Here is a 20,843-nt window from a genome sequence, read left to right as displayed (position 1 = left end):
CACTGTCTGAATCAGTCTAAGCGAAGCTTCAAGAGATTACTGCGCAAAGTGGCACTAAGCGTGCACTCGTTTTCGGTGATGAGCACGTCCCGAACATAGCTCGCTCGAAATGGTAAAAGAAAACGGCGCACAAAGACCAAAGGTAAACGACTAATTGGTAAGAGTGACAATCCTGCTAAGCCGGTTACTGTAACAAAGCATACCATGTTCATGTGCTCATAATAACAATTGCTGGGGTTTTACGTGGCAGAACAATGAGGCATGCTGCATCGGGGGTCTCTGAATTAATTTTGACTACCTGGGTTTCTTTAACGCGCGGATAAATTTAGGTACACGGCGATTCCTGCATTTCGCCTTCAACGAAATGCGGCCGCCGTGGCCGGCAGTGGAACCTGCGTCCTCAAGCCAGCAGCGCGACGCCTCGCTTGCTAAGCTAACACGGTGTGTGATGTTCATGTGACGTGGTGCACTGAAGTCATCGTGGTAAACATGCTTTGATAATAACGCAGTGCGCACCTCCATCCGTGGCGTTAGGGGCAAACCGCCAGGAGCCACCTTTGAACTCGGGGTCTTGCTCTCATTCATTTTTATAGCTGCTCGCATACTTGGCCCACTTCCCTATGGTTCCATACTCCTCTGCGAGGAGGATCCGACCTTAAGTCCAACCTATCGAATTGAATCTCGAACGTAAACGCGAACAAAAATTAATCTCCCAGTAAAAGGCAAATGACTGTAAAAAAAGGCCTACCGTGAGAAACGTGGAGCAGTTTTCGCCCAGAAGCCATGGCCATGAACACACTGGAGCGAGTAATCTACCCTTTCATGCCGGCTAATCTGTGACGCCGGCGCCACGATCGCCTTACCTTGTTTCAATGCTCTCCCTTTCTGTGCATAGCCATGTTAATACAGTTTCCTTTGAAACACCCTCTACTCCCCGGATCATCCCGATGCCCGGGGACCAGGTGTCCAATGAATGAAAGCAATAAACAGAGACTATGTTGCTAACACAAATGTTAGCACGGTGAAGCACGATGTAAATTTAAGCGCATCAGAGATCAAAGCCAGCGGCACAGGGTGAAGGGCGCGAGGGCATTTCACGCACGCACGCACACACAAGCGGTCGCACTGCCGGCTCAGCCAGCTAAAACATAGCCTTTGAAATTTGTTTCTACTCGATGAGAGCCACCTCTAGAGCGTAGATTAGGGTGGTACTTATAGCACAAACACAGCCAAGTCACAGGTTTTCAGTAGCCTGATCATAGCCACATAGCCAACTCGCCCAAGTGGATGCAAAATTTTTGTTTCTGTAGGCAGATTTTGCAATATGTTAGCAAACCTGGCAACACTGAGATGGAAGTGCGCCGCCTTAAATAGGCTCTGCGTCGCTACGTCACTGCCCCCTGAGAGCGAGTCAGTTACGGTTTCGAAACCGAAACTGCCAGTGTAACAATAGGTGTTGTCCGAATAGCTCTTCTGTCTTAGATCCGCTTTTTTTAAAAACCAGCCATTGCTTGTGTCTGGCAACGCCGTATTTTGCGGTATTAGTGACGACGACTGTATTGTAGAGCATGTTCAGATCGCTAGAATAGCAGCTTGGGCTTGTTGGTTTTCCATCCTGCTATTAACAACGCAAAATGTAGACAAGAGATGAGACAAGAAGACACCACAAGCGCTGACTTTCAACAACGTTTATTCTGAAACAAACACGGCTTCTTATAGCCATTGCCCACACGTGTCGCAGTCACGGGATCGCACATCATGTGAAACATGTACTTTTTTCTTTTTTGCACTCAAGATAGTGGTTGCACGTGCAAAAGCTCAAGTTCTTTCTTTTTGTCAGTAACAAGGACGGCGTGCTAACGCATTGGCCACGAAGTCTGGTAATCTCGGCTGCCTCAATTATTATGTGCACGTGGCCCTGCCATACGTGCACAACTTATCTCACCGCTTGAAAAAGATTGGGCGCAAAGCTGGAGTTAATGTAGTGCTTACTGCCCCGAAAAAACTAAAAAGCCTCAGCCGACGCGTCAATGCTGAACAGCCGATAAACCAGGAAGGGTGCACGATTAATCACCAGAATCGTTTTGTGGAGTGCACAGAAGCGGTGGTGTATTCAATACCTCTGAAATGTGGAAAAAGGTATTTAGGGCAAACTTCTAGATGCACAAATGAAAGACTAAAGGAACACAAAGTTAGCGTCGAGCAGGCTAACAGGAATCTGGGCATACATGTCAGGGATTGCCCCTCAAAAGATTGCGCCACAGAATTCAGACGCTGTAAAGTGCTGAAGAAACACAATGACCAGCTGGTCCGGGAGATAATTGAGGCAGCCGAGATTACCAGACTTCGTGACCAATGCGTTAGCACGCCGTGCTTGTTACCGACAAAAAAGAACTTGAGATTTTGCACGTGCAACCACTATCTTGAGTGCAAAAAAGGAAAAGCGCATGTTTCACATGATGTGCGATCACGTGACTGCGACCCGTGTGGGCAATGGCTATAAGAAGCCGTGTTTGTTTCAGAATAAACGTTGTTGAAAGTCAGCGCTTGTGGTGTCTTCTTGTCTCGTCTCTTGCCTACATTTTGCGCTGTTAATTGCAGGATGTTCAGATCGTCCCCTTCTCGTGTGTACATTATCACCCAAGGAAGGTATGTTTTTTTGAGAAAGGCAATTGTGTTTGGTTATCTAATGAGCTTGCGATATTTCTGCAGGATTTCAGGCACTTAACTCCATCCGCAGATTGTAATGCCTTATGGGATACATATTGCTCCCCACAGGAGCAGTTGGCTCACACACATATTCCATGTAAACATTTGCCTGCAAAAAAAAAAAAGACGTAGTGATAAGCTTTGGTTTTCTCGGGAGGTCAAGCGATTCATTAATAAGGGACACTGTCCTCTGAATGCTTGTAGAAAGCAGCGTAACCCTTGAGTATTTGTAATGCTAAATTCCATTGGAAATTATACGAAAGCAAAAGAAAACAAGATTGGTAAGGAAATTAATTGTTAGCTTAGAACGACAGAAGGCTGCGCTAGTTGGTAAGGATTCATTATGCAAGGAAGAGGTGAGGCGTGCAGACAGGACACAAGAGTAGAGAAGTGGACAACCCGAATAGTCGCGTTCGGGTTGTCCACTTCTCTACTCTTGTGTCCTTTCTGTACGCCTCACTTCTTTTTTGCATAATGCATAATTGTTATCATTGGGCCCAAAGTTACTATATAGCCCGAAATAAATGTGGAAGTGTTTAAAAGCAATGAGCAAAGAAACAGTTCGCATCCCGACCTTAAAAAGCGGTAGTGTGCTTCTTACTGATGACTGCAATAAAGCTCCATGCTTCAATTTATATTTCCAGTCTTCCCCTTCACGACTGTCCGTCATTAGAGAGATTTAGCAGTGCCAAGTTACCGTACGGTCAGTGCGGCAATACCGTACCGGTCGAGGACTGTGTATGCACGCACTTTACCGTACGGAAAGACATTTCGTACGGCATACTGGACGGTGAAGAGTCCGTAAGGGTCGGCGAGCACCGTGTTTTGGGAGCCGAGGGGCACAAGCCAAACCACTGCGAAACTGGCGTCGGCCACAGAGTCCACGTCGGGCATAGCCATTTCTCGCGTGTTTTTTTTCACCATGATAGGAGCAAGGTAAGAGTTCACTTTAATTCACCTTCTGCGGCGCGATGAAGTGGCACAAAGTATGACAGCCCATCTAACCGGAAGGTAAACTTGGACTGAGCTGAACTTGTGGCCGTACGTACCCTTCGTAACTGGCGATTAATATGCTCTGGCTGAATGAGAAGAAAATTATTAAAAGAGAAAATCATCGAAAAGAAAAACAAAGTGAGAAGTAGCATAAAAAAAAACGGATCTTTGGAACGGGGCAGTGGGTTGAGCCACCAAGCTCTTGCTATTATATTGCCTAATGTCCTACCTAGATATGTAGGTATGTTAGGTAGCAGTATGTTTTCTTAGCCAAAAGGCTAAGAGTAAGAGGAGTAAGTATTTTACGAGTTTTAATGATTTCAATGAAATGTATTGATCGAAGCGAGCGCATCGTGCACGCCATTATTATTTCAAACATGAGTATCGGTTTGGACCCTGTGTCGCAGTGAACCCGCTGGCGAAGTCTTGCGATCCGTTCAGAAGCGAAAGTTATATGACGTACGTGTATATGACAGTGCAGCTACCCATTCTCGACGACTCGGCATTTCGACGCAGCACAAGATGGAAATGCCCCGTGTCTCGTCGCCTTTCCGCTTCAGAGAAGCGACCACTTCCACCATTATTTTGCACCTTACTGGTTTTTTAAGTGATGTTTGAGGCCGTCAGAACGCCTGTACAGTTTGCCTAGCCGATTTCACGGCTTCCTTCACACGCGAAATATCCGGAACTGTACGGCCAGAACCGCTCAGAAATCGCTATATGTTGAGCTACAACATCGTGATCAGCAGAATATGGCTATTGCGAATAAATCAAAGAAGTTTTTGGCCATCTAGGACTTACGAAATGGGCCGGAGAAATTTCCGTAACGTGCTGCCGATATGTGTCTGTGGAGATGGCCCCCTTTTTGTGATCGAAGCGAGCGCATCGTGCACGTCAGTATTATTTTAAACGCGAGGTGCGGTTTGGGCTCTGTGTCGCAGTACAACGGCTTCTTTAAACTGCGGCAAACGCGTCTGCTATCAGTCAGACATGGGTTGTACACTTCGCGCAGGGAAGAATGAAAATGAGTTGGAGCGCATACAGCAGACATTTCCAGATGCTCACTGGAAGCTTACCATTATTATTAAAAAGAAAAGTGTACAATCAGTGCATTCTACCGTTGCTAATATATGCGGAAGAGACTTGGAGATTGACAAAGATGCTTGAGACCAAGTTAAGGACCGCGCAAAAGCGAAGGAACGAAGAATGCTAGCAATAACGTTAAGAGAAAGAACGAGAGCGGTTTCGACCAGAGAGCAAAGGGGTATAGCTGATGTTCTAATGTAGATTAGGAGAAAAAAATGGAGCTGGGTTGGTCATGCAATGCGCGTGTTACATAACCGTTGTACCATTAGGGTTACAGAATGTGTAGTAAGAGAAGGGAAACGCAGTCGAAGAGGGCAGGAGGCTAGGTGGAGCGATGTAATTAGTAAATTCGCGGGCGCTAGTTGAAATCGGTTGGCGCAGGACATGGGTAATTGGAGATCGCAGGGACAGGCCTCTGTCCTGCAGTGGATATAAAATAGGCTGATGATGATGATGATGATGATTTAATGAGGTATAATTATCAAACCTTGAATTGTCTTACCTAATAGGCAAGGCCTCAATGCAAAAATTCTGGACAATGTCGAAAAAATTGGAGGACGCTTAAGCTTCGCCTTCAAGAGTGGAACGCGACAGCGTTCCCGTCGACCCGCCAAGGGGTGTAAGACAATGGGCTACGGCGCAGCGACTACGCGCCCCGCATCGGACGCGGTCAGCGTCGAGCAACGCAGCGTTCCGCGCGACAACTAAATGTGCGCCTAAGCAAGCGACGCACGCCTGAGCCATAGAAACAGCTCGTTTCTAAGGCAACACCGCGTTCACTAGAGGCGCTTTTGTACCGCTTTCAAGCATCGAACTCGTGGCTCAGTGGTAACGTCTCCGTCTCACACTCCGGAGACCCTGGTTCGATTCCCACCCAGCCCATCTTGGAAGTTGCTTTTTATTTATGAAGTGCCTGCCGTGATTTATCGCTCACGGCCAACGCCGCGGACGCCGACGCCGACACCGACGCCGACGACACCGGCTTTTCTGCGACACGAGCTCCTTAACGCTATCGCGTTAAAATGACAGCGTGTAAAGGAGCCCAGATCTTCCGTGGTATTAAAAAAATGCCGACTAACGTGAAGGAGCCCTGCGACCATTCTATACCAGTTGAAGGTCTGGATCGCAACGCGTTTTTTCCAGGTGTGAATGTTCAATGAAGCTGCCCACTGCTTCTTGGAGAACATTTTTCGCTTTCGTGCTATTACGATTTCCTTTAAAACAAGCATCAATCTTTTTTTTTTACTTGTTGATTTCTTGTGCCTACGAGAGATTTGCTTTGGAGGAAAAAGAGAAAGTTCACGTGCTGTTCTTCCGGGGCCAGTTCTCCTTGACGAAGGAGGAAGCAACGGGCTGGCGTAGGCTCCAGACAAACGCCTTCCCCAACATTTTCATATTCAACAAGATGTTCCCAACGCAATATAGGGACACCTGGCCCTGGTGCGGGGCTACACCCACACTCTATCACATAACTTGGGAGTGCGAACGAAACGACGCATTCCGCGATCACAAACCCCCGAGTGCGGGGCATTGGGAGAGCCGCCTCGTCAGCTGCGAACTCGCCGTCCAAAGAAGGATGGTGGAGGACGCTAGGGACGCGGCCAAACTCAGTGGAGCCCTGGACTGAGGGACCACCCGCGCTGAAGAGGCTTCCCTTCGACGAGAAGACAGCGTTAAGAGAAGACCTCGATCCGCGAGAATTCCATTTTATGATTCAATAGATGTTTCTCTCTCTCTCTTTCTCTCTCCGGGACCGAGAAGTTCCTGGAGCGGTGGCCCTGTCCTGTTCTCTGCGGGGAATTGGTCAAGTATCGGGCGGTTTAATTTTCTTTAGTTTTGTTTCGTACTTTCCTCTTAGTGTGTCGTCAATCTGATTGTGAGTTCCTAATGTCTCTTTCTTCTCCCGGCCAGAGATCTTTCCTCTGGACGGCTTCGCTTCCCACTAATGACATGCCTATAGAGGCTTTCTTGCGCAGTGGCATTCACAGTGTTCCAGTGGCCCTAGTGCCGACCAATGGGGGATTCATCCGCGTGAAGAATCCCAAGGTGATTCAAGAAGAGCTGCGGAAAGCAACCCCGCATTGCCAAATCATAACCGATGTCCGACAATTTGGCAGAGGGGGCATTCTATGCTGTTCGCCTGACCAGACCTGTGTCTCTGACCTTCTGATGTGCCAGATGTTCGCGAATCACCCGGTGAGGCCTTTTATTCCAGCTCATCTAGCTTGCTTTAAGGGGTTAGTTCGTGGAGTCGACGCGAGTCTGTGTGCTTCCGAAGTCCTGCAGGTGTTCTCCCCGGCAGGTGCCGTCTTCGTCTACCAACGTTCACGCTTTTGTGAGAATCAAAGAACCCCCACAGAGTCGGTTATTGTCACCTTTGCAGGCACAAATAGGCCGTCAGAGATCAAGGCGTGGCCATTGTTATACAGGGTGGGAGCAATTTCTCCCCGCCCAGTGCAATGCGTTCAGTGTTGGCGATATGGCCACAGTATTAAGGGATGTCGATCAGAGCTTCGGTGCCGCATTTGCAGAGAAGGCCACGATGGAAAAACGTGTTCCTCTCAGAGCGAACGATGTTGTTTGTGTGAAGGTTCCCACCCTGCGGACTGTGCGCAATGCCCTGCGAGAGACCAAGAGCTCGAAATTCTGCAAATTATAGAACGGAAACGGTGTTCGCGTCGTGAAGCTCGTGCACTCTCATTAGAGAAATCATGTGGCTATGCTGAAGCTGCTGCTCGTCACTCCGAAGCAATGGATGCATCTCTTGGTAATGTTGTAGCTGCTGCCGTAGAGAAAGCTATGTCAGAAGCGCTTGACAGTTTATATACGAACCTTTCAGAGACAATTGGACAAGTTCTCCCCTCTCAGTTGTCGCAACTTTTGCGTGTTACTGCGCGTCCAAGTGTTGCTTCTGAAATCACAGTCTCTGATGAGAACATAGAGAAACACGTATCGGCAGAGGCCTCGCCTCGCAGTACTGATGCCTCCGAAGCTCCTGCAACTCATGTCGAACATGAGGGCTTTCACAGTCACGAATCTGGTTCAGATACCATGGAGAACATGGATTTGGATGCTAGAACTTGTAAACGTCGTGCTTCTCCATACTCCCCGAGAGCTACTACCCTCCACAATCTAAAAGTTAAAAAGAGTGATAATAAGAGCTTATCAAAGGATGATTTCCTAAAGGATAACGTTCTACAGACGGCAATTAATACTGCCGGAATATCGTCAACATAGCAAGCTTGAAAGTGCTGCAGTGGAACTGTCGTTCCATTTTTGCTGCAGCCGCTGATCTCTTATATCTCTGTCAAGATCTTTCTCCTCATTTGATTATTCTGCAAGAAACTTGGTTATTCACAGAAAAGAGATCATTTAAAGAATTATCGCAGTTTTCGTCTAGATCGTCCTTCTCGTAGAGGGGAATTAGCATTTTTCATCTCAACAAAAATTTGTCATAGAGCTAAAATAAGTCACCAGTCATTCTCCACTGAAATTGAGATTCTAGATGTAACGCTTCCTGGATGCGCCCCATTTTCGATAATCAATGTTTATTTCCCTACAGGAGTCCGCAATACAGGCTCTCTTGACGCCGCGGTTTCAGCATGCAGAAAGGATATAATCATAGCTGGTGATTTTAATTCTCACCGCGTATCATGGGGTTATCGGTCCGACTCTTGTGGTAAACGATTGTTAGACTGGGTTTCATCAAATAACCTTAGTTGCGTAAATTCCAGTACCCCAACTTATGTAGCCGGCAAATCGCGTTGGGTGTTAGACCTAAGTTTTTCCAGTTCGGGCTGTGTAATTTCCTCCTGGTCTGCTATTACCTCGGCCACAAATGGCGACCATCTTCCAATAACTTTTGAAATAACGCAACCAATTAATTTGGTTGAAAAGCATGTCCGCACCTATGTTTACTATAGTAAATGTCAAGTTTCACTGCGATAAGCTTTAGAAAAACAGGTTGGCCTAAATGATGAAGTTAAGGCAGTTAATTTGTGTCAAGTGCAATGTGACAGTTATAAAGAACGCAAGTTCAGTATGCAGTTAACTAAAGGTGGCACTTCTTCGCCATGGTGGAATCCGGACTGTGCAAGCGAATATAGAAGAAGAAAGGCAGCCTGGAGAAAGTTGCTGTATAATCAATGTCCACGTAATTGGATTGACTATAAGTTTGCTGCAGCTACATTCAGGCAAACACTTGACAAAGCGAAAGGAAATTATAACTTCAAACAATACAGTTCCCTATCGCAGTCTAGTAATAACAAAGCCCTATTTCGGTTTGTACGGTCTAAAAAGATTGTTTCATCCCCAATAAATGTAGAGACAGTAAGCTTAACTTCCAATGAATTAGTGCAGTCACTGAAGGATATTGCAAAAGGCTTAGAGCGTCGATTCACATCACTCCGCCCCTATCATATGCCGGCACCTGAACCAGCTAATGAGTACATAACGGTCACATTAGAAGAATTAATGAGAGAGGTAACGATGCTGCCAGTTTGAGCCCCAGGTCCTGATGGCATAACTACAGCAATAATAAAATTATTATTCAAATTGTCTCCCGGGTTTTATAAATTACTCGATTAAATATGCATGGATTCATCCAGATTGGAAGGTTGCCAAAATAATTCCACTACTCAAAAAGCCAGGCGATGGATATACAATAGACAACATTAGACCTATTTCCCTGACCTCAAATCTCGTAAAGTTAATCGAGAGAGTTCTGTATGGCCACATCGATAGATCGATAGGCGAGAACCAAATATTAAGTGATTCTCAATTAGGATTCAGGCCCAGCTGCTCAATTTGGTGTGCTCATATTGACTTGGAGAGTAGAATTCAACTCGCTCGCCGCAACAACCAGTACGGGGCCCTAGTGACATTAGACATTGCGAAGGCGTATGACAGTGTCGACCACAGTACATTAATCAACAGACTCAATAGTGTGAATCTTCCACAGTATATAATTGCATGGATTCTAAATTTTCTAAGCGGACGAACATTTTATTGCTATCAAAACGGTGTTTCTTCTGAAAGTTACAAACAAACAAGGGGCGTTTCTCAAGGTGCAGTACTTTCCCCAGTATTATTCAATATTTTACTAAATCACATCCCGACACATCATGACGTACAGGTATACGTATACGCTGAAGTTATCGCATTTTTCACGGCATCGAATGATATACATAGCCTATATAAAGCTTTGCAGTCGTATTTGAATCAGATTGAAATTTGGCTAAAAGAAATACAAATGTCACTAAATGTCAACAAAAGTGCGATCATTGTCTTTTCCTTAACTTTTTCTATCCGAATAACACTGTCTTATGGCCAAGAGCTTATTCCGCAGGTACATTCTTTAAAATATCAGGGAATGATTTACACCGAAAAGCTTAATTGGCAGACACACATAAAATACATGGCATCTAAAGGAGCACGCGCTGTTGGTTTATTACGAGGATTCTGCAGCAGTCCTTTTGGAATGCGCAGGGAGACCTTGGTGATGATTTATTGTATGTATGTCCGCCCCATTCTAGAGTTTGGATGTGTGTTATTTTCAGGAGATCCTACGTATAAGTTACGTCCTCTGGCTCCTTTAGAACGCGAAATACTACGTCTGTGTCTCGGCCTTCTAAAATTTGTAGCCAGTTATATTTTATATCATGAAACTCACCTGTCTTCTCTTCAAACTTGATTTCGTATAGTGACAGTCCAAACATTTCTAAACATCTATGCTTCTCCCCAGAGACGCTCCTACTATATTTTTATTCGAGAACCAACTGCATTCTTTGAGAATCAATGGTCCAAACTGCATTGTCCCCAGGTAGTTTTTGTGCAGAAGCTATTAAAACCAATAAAAATATCAATCCGTGATGTGGCTTTTCAAAATTTACGTATTCGACAGCAAGTGTTGAATTTGGCGATATATTTCCCAATAACGCTAGGCTCCTACCTATTCGATACCTAAAAGGTTTATTAGATGACCACCTTGAAAACCTCCAAATAAATGCAGCAATAACCACAGATGCTTCTGCCAGTGTAGAGAAGGCCGGAGTGGACATTTTTTCGACATCATTAAATTGGTCTTTCTCTCTTCGACTACACGACTTTACGCCGAGATTTCAAGCAGAGTTATTGGCGATCATCCTAGTTCTACGGAAACTTCCCCCCATCTATTTCTTCAGCCGTAATATTAACCGACTTCTTGTCTGTTTGCTCCGCTTTATCTATGCCCAATTCAAGTATCATTCTCCGAGAATTTCATTCATTCATTCCCCAACATTTACGCCTCATCCAAGTGGTATGGGTGCCAGGGCACGTGGGGCTCACTTTAAACGAGTCAGCAGACGCACTCTTAAAGACCCGGTACTGAGGATCCTAAAACCTTCGGCATACGTCACTTCTGCAAGGTTTAAAAAATTTTCCATACAAGAAGAACATGCAAAATCATGTGTATTTGATAACGTCGATTTTCAGCACCTTAGGTTTGCTTGGCACAGCGGATGGTGTGCAACAAGAAAATTTGAAGTTTCGTTTACGCGTATGCGTTGCCGAATACCACGGCTAAATTTCTATTCCCATAGGTCTGGCTTGGCACCTTCTCCTAAACGTTTTTACTGCAATGAACCCGAAACTATGGATCATTTCTCTATAGAGTATCGTAGGTTCAACGTGCATAGAAAACGACTTCTAGAAGGTCCCTTCCGCCAACTTGGATTAGCCGTTACGCTACCTATCATTCTGTCTCTGGGGGCGTCGGCACTAGGACACTGTAATAGGAACGTATGTGATGCCATATATAATTTTATAATAGACACAAGGAGACTTCCATGCTAACTTTAGTTTTATTTTCGACAACAAGAAACCAACAATATTAACTTCTAATTTTAAGAAACTATAGCATGAAAATTATTATTAACGATTAGAATTCATTTAATCTCATTTTCAGTAAAAATAATGCTATTTAGGTATTCATTATTTTTCGACCCACTCCCACCCGATTCATGGCCACTCCCCCGTAATGGGTTGTGCTATAATTACAGGCACCAAACCAAGCCAAAACAAACCTACTCACGAGCGTCCGCCATCAGGTAGAGAATGCCCAGGGACCAAACGACAGCCTCGGTGCTTCCGGCCGCCTCGGTATCCAGCAGTGGGCCATCGGGTCCTCGTGATACCGGAGCCACCGGAGTCATGACTCGCGCACGCACGGCGATGCTAAGGAAGGCTGCAACACTTCCGGACCACTCGGCGTGCGTTCCAGAGCCAGCGATACCGATTCAACGATGCGCTGTGGCCACTGCGAAGAAAGAAGGCAGGCGAGGAGAAAAGTGAGGGCCCGCAACCGGCTGCAGAAAGTGAGCCTCAGCGCACGACTCCGAGGCGATTTCCACTAGTTGTGCCTCACGCTCCAAGAGCCCCCAGGCGTCGCACGGTGGACATTGTGGGGACCTGCCTATCCAGGCCGAATGACGGCCAGCAATTAAACAGCGACCGCGCCAGAGAGAGGAGTCGCTTATTAATGCCAGACCAAGTTAAACGATAAAGCACCGGCAACGGACTGTTTCGTCGAGCTAACGCGCCGTTTGAGAAGTAAAATTACTTTGTCATGTGCTTTCTGTGCTTTTTCTCTCTTTAGTTCCTGTGACGTTATTGTGTTTCCGCTTTGGGAGCGAAATAAATTGGAAGATAATCAATTAAGGGCCTCATGATTTCGTTCCCAAGTGCCGCCCGGAGATTTGAACTCGCATTTCTTCGAGAACGTGCCGTCGCGAGCTGCATGCATTAACACCTGCCCGATTGTGCAGCTCGGGGCGCGGCGGACGCGATGTACTGAAAAATAAAACCGTTCTAGTTCAGGCACAACACGCGATAGAGCAGCCTTGATGGTGAATCTCTCATTTATGAGAGTGCCTTTCCCACGCTGCTGTTGAACATTGGCGAGCTGCTCGTTCCCGCCTGCAAGAAGGCTAGCTAATCTGTGCTTCGGTAGCCCACGGTCACGTAAAAGGCACATGGCTCTGTAATACTGCTTCAAAGCAGAGTTTCGCTTACAAAATCCCATATCTAACGCTGGTCGGCTTGGCGACATTCCTGAGTGAAACCAAGCAAGGCATGTACGAAGAGTGTATTGTGGTGGCTACGTCAGTATTTAATGACTACGACATAAAATGCCATACTACACTAATCTTAGCTTTAGAAATAATAAACACCACCATACAGCGTTTCAGTCGTATAAAAAAGCAATCATGGATCCCCAAAGGCATTATGCAATACAGCCAGACTGTGCAATTCCTTGCTATTTGAGTGCATGAAGAATTGTTGCCCCATCGATAATTTTGTAAAATTCGTGCCCCATTGAGTGACGCGACTGTTCGACACCCTTTACCGGCAGATTGCATTAGCAATTCATGAATAAATATGTTGCTTCCATGCCTTATTTGTATTGTACAGGGTGGAGACAACCCCGCTGGTGCAGCCATATTTACTCACACGAGCTATGTGACTCAGCTGCTCTGGTGTTCGCAAACAGTGCTACTCACGACGCGCGTGTAAGTGTTTTGACCTGAGTCTTTTTAAAGCGCAGCTCCTCGGCGCCCGTTTCTGCGGAGAGAGTCGGCGTTGTCGCTCGCAGCCGAGCTAACGAACACAGCGAAGGATGAAAGTGAACGCGGCGCGCAGCAGTAGCTGAAAGACTGCGAGAGCGGAGAGAGCGCGAGGAGGAAAGTGGAGGAGGAAGGTGCAATGTCACAATGATGGGGAAAGCGGAGAACGAAGTTACGGCGAATGCGCGAGAAGAAAAGCGCAGTGCCCCGCGAGATTGACCCTGCGACATGGCGCCAGAGTATCCCGCATCGTCTGTATCGGAGGAAAGCGTTGCATGAGCGCAGGTCTGCCTGTGGGGATGCTACGGATCTTGCCCACCCTAGAGTGGGCACGATCCGTAGCACATTTCCTATAGACTTCCTAGACTTCCTGTAATCTCCCGATTACAGGAAGTCGCGCCGCCCATCGCTGCGTTTGCAACGTGCCGCGCGAAAGAGATTGTCCGCGCCCACCTGTACACATATCGCGAAACGAAAACACATATGCAGCCGCGCTCTAATTTTGCGTTAGTGAGGATCGTAATCGTGGGTGAACTTTATTTATTGGTATCGTGTCTGCTCATCTCCTTACTAAATAGCCGTTAACTCTTCGATGGTCGAAGACGTGACTGGATGGAGCCGCGAGCAAGTCCTAAGTGGCCTATGTCAATGAATTTACTATCTCGTCTGCAGGTTTGAAAACTGCGCCATTCTTTAGCGCTTATTTGCTAGGTAAATTCTGCCACCCCATGTGGATAAAATTATTTTTTTTGCCATGGTCTTTTGTTTAATACTTCCCGCCTTCTTTGCCGTAGTCAGCCGCTGGCGCGTTGGTAGTTTGACTTCGCGTGCTATTTCCGTTTGCTGCGCTCGGAAACAGTGACGTCTACCTGGTGCACAATCTTCGAGAGGGTATCTACAAGATGCTCCTCGGCTTATTTATCACAAGGGTGCACATAAAGGTGTCTGGAGGTCGGCGCTGGTATATACAAACAATGCGGCGGCAAACCAACGATGCCACAGTGCCTGCGTCTCCTTTCTGAGTGCCCGTGAAGACTGATTACCCCCCCCCCCCCCCTCCGTTGGCGGTACAACAAAAACTACTGCTAGTTTCTCACTCGTTTGATTTTTCTGACGGGCACACGACCACGGAGTTTTCTTGAGTGCGCTCACATGCACACTTCACTTGCGCTACGGACGTCGGCGCCGGTTGTTCTGATACGAAAGAGTGGAGAAATGATTCCTCCGTCTGCGAACAATATTCATTCTTGTATATCTATTATTTGCAGTTATATTTTTTGCCCCTCGCATTCATATATAAAGCATGCATGTATACCTATACAAAATATATTTTTTTGTAACTTACTGTTGCGTAAAAAGTTATAGTAATCTCTTTTACTGCGATATCGATTATACGGGCACTCCAGGCGCATTTCGTCCGTTGGCGTCGCCGTTATGCCGCGTATAAATTGCAAGTGCGATAACATCGTGGCCCCGAGCCGTGTGCTATGGGTGCGAGTGACAGCGTGGAAGGGTGAATCGAGGATGGCGGCTCCATATCGCCCGCGAGAGAGATGGTCGCGGGCAGTAAGCGCTCCGCCTTTTATTGCGTGCAAGGCACAGGGAGCAGAGAGGGCGCGTTCTACTCCGGCGCTTGCTGCCGCTGCCGCTCTTCCTGACGTAAGTGTTTTGAAAGCGAGGGTCCGCAGTCATCGAGTGAAATGTGCTTGTTTGTCTCTGCGCATGCTTGCCATTGTAGTTCATAAGCGAATTCTTACATGCTTATGCGGCTGATAAAACTACTATCCTTACTTCTTATAGCTGTGCAGTAATTTGATATCGCAGTCGACGCTTCGTCTTTCGGTCGAAACTACGGCTTTCCTTTTTCGACATGTACCCCACTGAAATTTTTAAATCTGCAATAGCAAAATTGACTGGGGATAGTGCTTTCAATAAAAAAAAAACGGGCCTACAAAAGGATAAATCATTCAAAATTCTGCATTTTTGGACAATATCTATGTGCACGTTTACTATCTTAGCTACAAAATTGCGTGGTGCCAGGTTTTGGCTGATAGTAAAATAACTGCGACGTGAAATTAAGCTTTATTACAGGTTGAAACAAATGTGTAACGTAACTTGCCTGTGTGGACATGTGTAGTACAGTCAACGTAACGAATGAAGTAAGAAACAAATTTATTTCTTATTGTTCAGTGCAGTCGATAACGAAAAATAAAGATGCATTACGCGAAAGAAGTAATCATGACAGAAGCACATGCGTAGCCACGTTTCTTTAGCACAATACCACTAAACTGAAGCATCGCGGCAGCGGAAGTTAGAACCGCCGGACGTGGCTTCCACAAAATTTGATGTCCCCTCCCCATGCCTAAGCTCTCACCGACTTTACGGCGCGTTTCAGCGTTGAAATGGCCCCTTCGTGTTGACTTTTGTTTCATAAACTCAGAGCAAACACAGGTATCACGTCGTCATGATTGTGTACCACATTAAAAATTATTTAGGAAAATCATGGTGCTGTTCCAGTCTCGGTTGGCGGCTTCTTCTCCCTAAAGTGCCTGATAGCTGCAGGTGCTTCACAGCAGCGGCAGCAGCAAGCAGCAGCAAGCAGCAGCAGCAGCAAGCAGCAGCAAGCAGCAGCAGCAGCAGCAGTAGCAGTAGTTCTGAGTCAATGACAGTGAGGTACCTTCACACATTTGTTTTTGTCTATGTTTCTCGCATCATAATCAGGTTTAGAACGACAGAATGCTGAGCTAGTTGACAAGGATTCATTATTCAAAAACGAGGTGAGGCGTGCAGACAGGACACAACAGTAGAGAAGTGGACAACAACACGAACGCCGACTATCACTTGAAGGGAGCACTGATAGGAATGGTGACACCACGTGTCAGTCGGGTACATGTGCTGGTCTACGTGGGAGATAACTGTTAAAGCACTTAATCTCTTCCTTATGTAAAGTAATCGAAGGCTGACTCACACATGCACTTCCGCCATTATAGATATGCCATGCCTCTACCATAACACGCGTATCTTCATTTTTATGCCTGTACAATAATGCGCGATAAGCCCGGTGTCTTGAAGGCGATCATAAGCATAAAAAAGGGGAAAGTGGCTGCGATGCATGTAATCGGGAAAGGTTCCGCCATATTAGTAAGAGCGTCGAGCAAGACGGCAGCGGTGACGGCTCCTTGACAAGACAACGCTCCCAGAAACGGACCAAACTGCAAACTACATACTGGTAGTGATGATTGATGACGTAAACACGCGCTGGAAGCAGGTAATTGATTTTCAGTACACGGAAGCTTTTGGTAAGAGATAGAAGTTGAGACACTTTGTTTTTCATGTAATCAAGGTTTCCGCAGAAACTTCATCGCTCGTGCTTTGCGTGACATTCGACTTGGGGAGTTCCAGCCGCGCTATGTTGTGAAGCTCAAACCTGTCAAGTTCCCGCTACTCTGTCAATACCTGCGCAAAGCCCAACCCATGTGAAAATGCTATGACACTGCTTTTTATTCCCGATCCTCCACACATTCCGAAAAAAAAAATGTCTAAGGGCAGCTCGGGCGGAAAGATTCGATGCTCTGCAGTGACGAAATAGCGATAAGTGATGTGCCGATTGGGTAAGTGGAAATACTGCGAAATTTAAAGCTAAACCTGGGCTCGTAGTCTAAGCACCCTCCGTGTTCAAGCGACCTCTCATCAAAGATGAAAGTATAGGTGCCTGTTCATTTGTTCCGTGAAGCACCTGAAGCTATCAGGTACTTTAAGGAGAAGAAGCTGCCGACTGAGACTGGAACAGCAGCCTGAATTTTCGAAATAATTGTGGTACACAATCATGACTACGTGACACCTGTTGTTGCTCTGAGTTTATCAAATAAAAGTAAATACAAAGGGGTTATTTTAACGCTAAAACGCGCCGTCAACTCGGTGAGAGCTTAGGCATTGGCATCAAATTTTGTGGAAGCCATGCCACGCTGGGGTGCTAACTTGCGCTGCCGAAATGCTTAAGTTTAGCGGTATTGTGCTAAAGAAACGTGGCTACGTATACCCTTTTGTCATGATTATTTATTTCGCGTTATGCATATGATTTTTTCGTTATCTACTGCATTAAACAATAAGAAATAAATCTGTTTTATACTTCATTCGGCATGTTGACTGTATTACGCATGTTCACACAGGCAATTTACGTTACCCATTTGTTTGAAGCCAAAACGTGGTACCACACAATATCGTAGCTTAGCTAAGAAACGTGCAAATAGATGTCGTCAAAATATTGCAGAAATTTTGAACGATTTAGCTTTTTGTAGGCCAGTTTTTTTTTACTGGAAGTGCGACCCTCATTCAATTTTGTTATTGCAAATTTAAAAAGTTTCAGTGGCGTACATGTCGAAAAAAAAAAGCCGTAGTTTCGTCCGAAAGATGACGCGTCGACTCCCATATCAAATTGCTCCACAGCTATACGACGTAAGGATAGTAGTTTTATCAGCGGAATAAAGATGTAAGAATTCGCTTACTAACTACATTCACAAGCATGTGCAGAGACAAACTGGCACGTTTCACTCGATAACCGCGGAGACTCGCTGTCAAAACACTAGCGTCAGCAAAAGCGGCAGCAGCAGCAAGCACCGGACTAGAACACGCCCTCTCTGCTCCCTGGACCTTGCATGCAATAAAAGGCGGTGCGCTTCCTTTCCGCGAGCGCGAAATCGAGCCGCCATGCTCGATTCACCCTTCCACGCTCTCACTCGCACCCACAGCACACGGCGCGAGGCCCCGACGTTATTGCACTTGCACTTTAGAGGTGGCATAACGGCGACGCCGACGGTGGGAATGCGCCTGGAGTGTCCATATAATCGCTATCGCAATAAAAGTGATTGCTATATTTTTTACGCAACATTAAATTACAAAAAAATACTTTGTGTAGGTATACATGCATGGTTCACTTATGAATGCGATGTGCAAGAACTATGACTACAAATAATAGACATACAAGAGGGAATATTGTTCGCAGACGGAGCAATCACTCCTGCACTCTTTTGTAGCAGAACAACCGGCTCCGACGTCCGCACCGCAAGTGAAGTGTGTATGTGAGCGCACGCAAGAAACCTCCGTGATCGTGTGCCCGTTATAAAATCAAACGAGTGAGAAACTTGCAGTAGTTCTTTGTCGTATCGCCAACGAGGGGGTAATCAATCTTCACGGGCATTGAGAAAGGAGACGGAGGCACTGCGGCAGCGTTGGCATGCGGCCGCGTCGTCGACCAGCGCCGACCTCCAAACACATTTATTCGCACCGCTGTGATAAATAGGCAGACGAGCATCTTTTACTTACCCTATCGAATGTTGTGCATCATCTAGACGTCACTGTTTCTGAGCGCAGCAAACGGAAGAAGCACGGGAAGTCAAACTACCAGCGCGCGAGTGGCAGACTACGGCAAAGAAGGCGTGAAGTATGAAACAAAAGACAGTCGCAAAAAAAAAATCTTTCCATCCACATGGGGTGGCAACATTTACCTAGCAAACAAGCGCTAAAATATGGCGCGGTATTCAAACCTGCAGATGAGACAGTAAATTAATTGACATAGGCCACTTAGGACTGGCTCGCGGCTCCGTCCAGTCACGTCTTCCACCATATAAGAGTTAACGGCTATTGAGTAAAGAGATGAGCAGGCACGATCACAATAAATAAAATTAACCCCTGATTACGATCCTCCCTAACGCAAAATTTGAGCGCCGCTGCATACGTGTTCTCGTTTCGCGATATGTACACAGGAGGGGGGGCGGGCGGACACTCTCTTTCGTGCGGCAGGTTGCAAACGAAGCCATGTGTGGCGCGACTTCCTGTAATCGGGAGATTGCGAGAGGCGGCGCGTGGGTGACACGGGGTAAAGGTCGCTCCAGGGTGGGTACGATCCATAGCAGCGCAACAGACAGACCTCCGCTCATGCAACGCTTTCCTCCGATACAGACGACATGCACTTCTCTGGCGCCATGTCGTCGCAGAGGCAATTTTGCAGGTCGCTGCGCTTTTCTTCTCTCGCATTCACGAAAACATGCTTGCAATTTAACGTGTAGCAAAATCAACGCACCCAAAAAGCCTAGCAGAGCTGTACGATAACTTCCGTGAGACCATTCGAATGTGTGATCACTTATAGAACCGCTACAAAACGGGAAGAGGAGCAAAATGCGTGCGGTGAGTAACGGCACTGTTTCTTCTAGATGTGATGAGAGGACATCATCATTATCATCATCATCATCATCATCAGCCTGGTTACGCACACTGCAGGGCGAAGGCCTCTCCCATGCTTCTCCAACTACCCCGGTCATGTACTAATTGTGGCCATGTCGTCCCTGCAAACTTGTTCATCTCATCCGCCCACCTAAGTTTCTGCCGTCCTCTGCTACGCTTCCCTTTCCAGTCCGGGCTCAGGCATCAGATGTGTCGGACCTCGCCACGGAGGAGGCGCCGTTTACAGCGCGGGATCGACTTATTACTTACCACGACATCTGCACACACTACCGATTAGACCGCTTAACCTTTCTGCCACTCATGGGAAAATCCCCGCGTAGGTGTGAAGTTCTGTGGCGACAGCTGCAGAGTCGCACCTTTCCGTCCCCTTACCTCCTCCACCGCATTCATCCTGCCATTTACCTTTCTCGCTCTTGTAAATTCTGTATCTCTCCCAGAGCAGACTTAAACCACATCATGTGGGCGTGCCCTAAGCACCCCCTTCCCCCTTTCCTCAAGCAATTAATATCTAGTGAGGAGCAGTGGGAGGCTGCCTTGCGCAGCTCCAGGCCCGATCTTCAGGAGGCCATCCTGGAGTGGGCTGAGAGGATAAAGGAGGCCTACTTCAAGTAGTTCCTCCTCCCACCCTCTATTCCATTGCCCCCTTCCCTTTAAAGAGGGATAAATAATGTTTTTAATCATCATCATCATCCCTTCCCTTGGAATCCAGTTCTTAACCCTTAATGACCATCGGTTATCTTCCCTCCGGATTACATGTCCTGCCCATGCCCATTTCTTTTTCTTGATTCCAACTAAGATGTCATTAACTCGAATTTGTTCCCTCACCAAATCTGCTCTTTTCTTATGCCTTAACGTTACACCCATCATTGTTCTTTCCATAGCTCGTTCCGTCGTCCTAAATTGAAGTAGAACCCTTTTCGTAAGCCTGCATGTTTCTGCCCGTATGTGAGTACTGTTAAGGCACAACTGTTATACACTTTACTCTTGAGGGATAATGGTAACCTGCTGTTCATGATCTGAGAATGCCTGCCAAACGCACACCAGCCCATTCTTATTCTTATTTCAGGCTCATGACCCGGATCCGCGGTCACTACCTACCCTAAGTTGATGTATTCCCTTACCACTTCCAGTTCCTCGCTACCTATCGTAAACTGCTGTTCTCTTCCGAGACTGTTAAACATTACTTCAGTTTTCTGCAGATTAATTTTTAGA

At 46.5% G+C, this 20,843-nt stretch overlaps 1 protein-coding gene across 1 annotated transcript in view; it reads left to right on the top strand.

Annotated features, from left to right (window-relative positions):
• The window catches only part of LOC142592696 (uncharacterized), a 409,269-nt gene extending 396,869 nt beyond the window's left edge, over positions 1 to 12,400 (top strand). The window contains exon 6 of the mRNA XM_075704271.1: positions 11,829 to 12,400. Coding sequence (XP_075560386.1) covers positions 11,829 to 11,983 — 155 coding nt within the window. The 3' untranslated portion in view covers positions 11,984 to 12,400. The remainder of the gene's footprint in view (positions 1 to 11,828) is intronic.
• The last annotated feature ends 8,443 nt before the right edge of the window (positions 12,401 to 20,843 follow it).

This window comes from Dermacentor variabilis, chromosome 9 (assembly GCF_050947875.1).
Source record: "Dermacentor variabilis isolate Ectoservices chromosome 9, ASM5094787v1, whole genome shotgun sequence".
Lineage (NCBI taxonomy): Eukaryota > Metazoa > Arthropoda > Arachnida > Ixodida > Ixodidae > Dermacentor > Dermacentor variabilis.
This window is presented reverse-complemented; position numbering and strand designations above follow the sequence as displayed.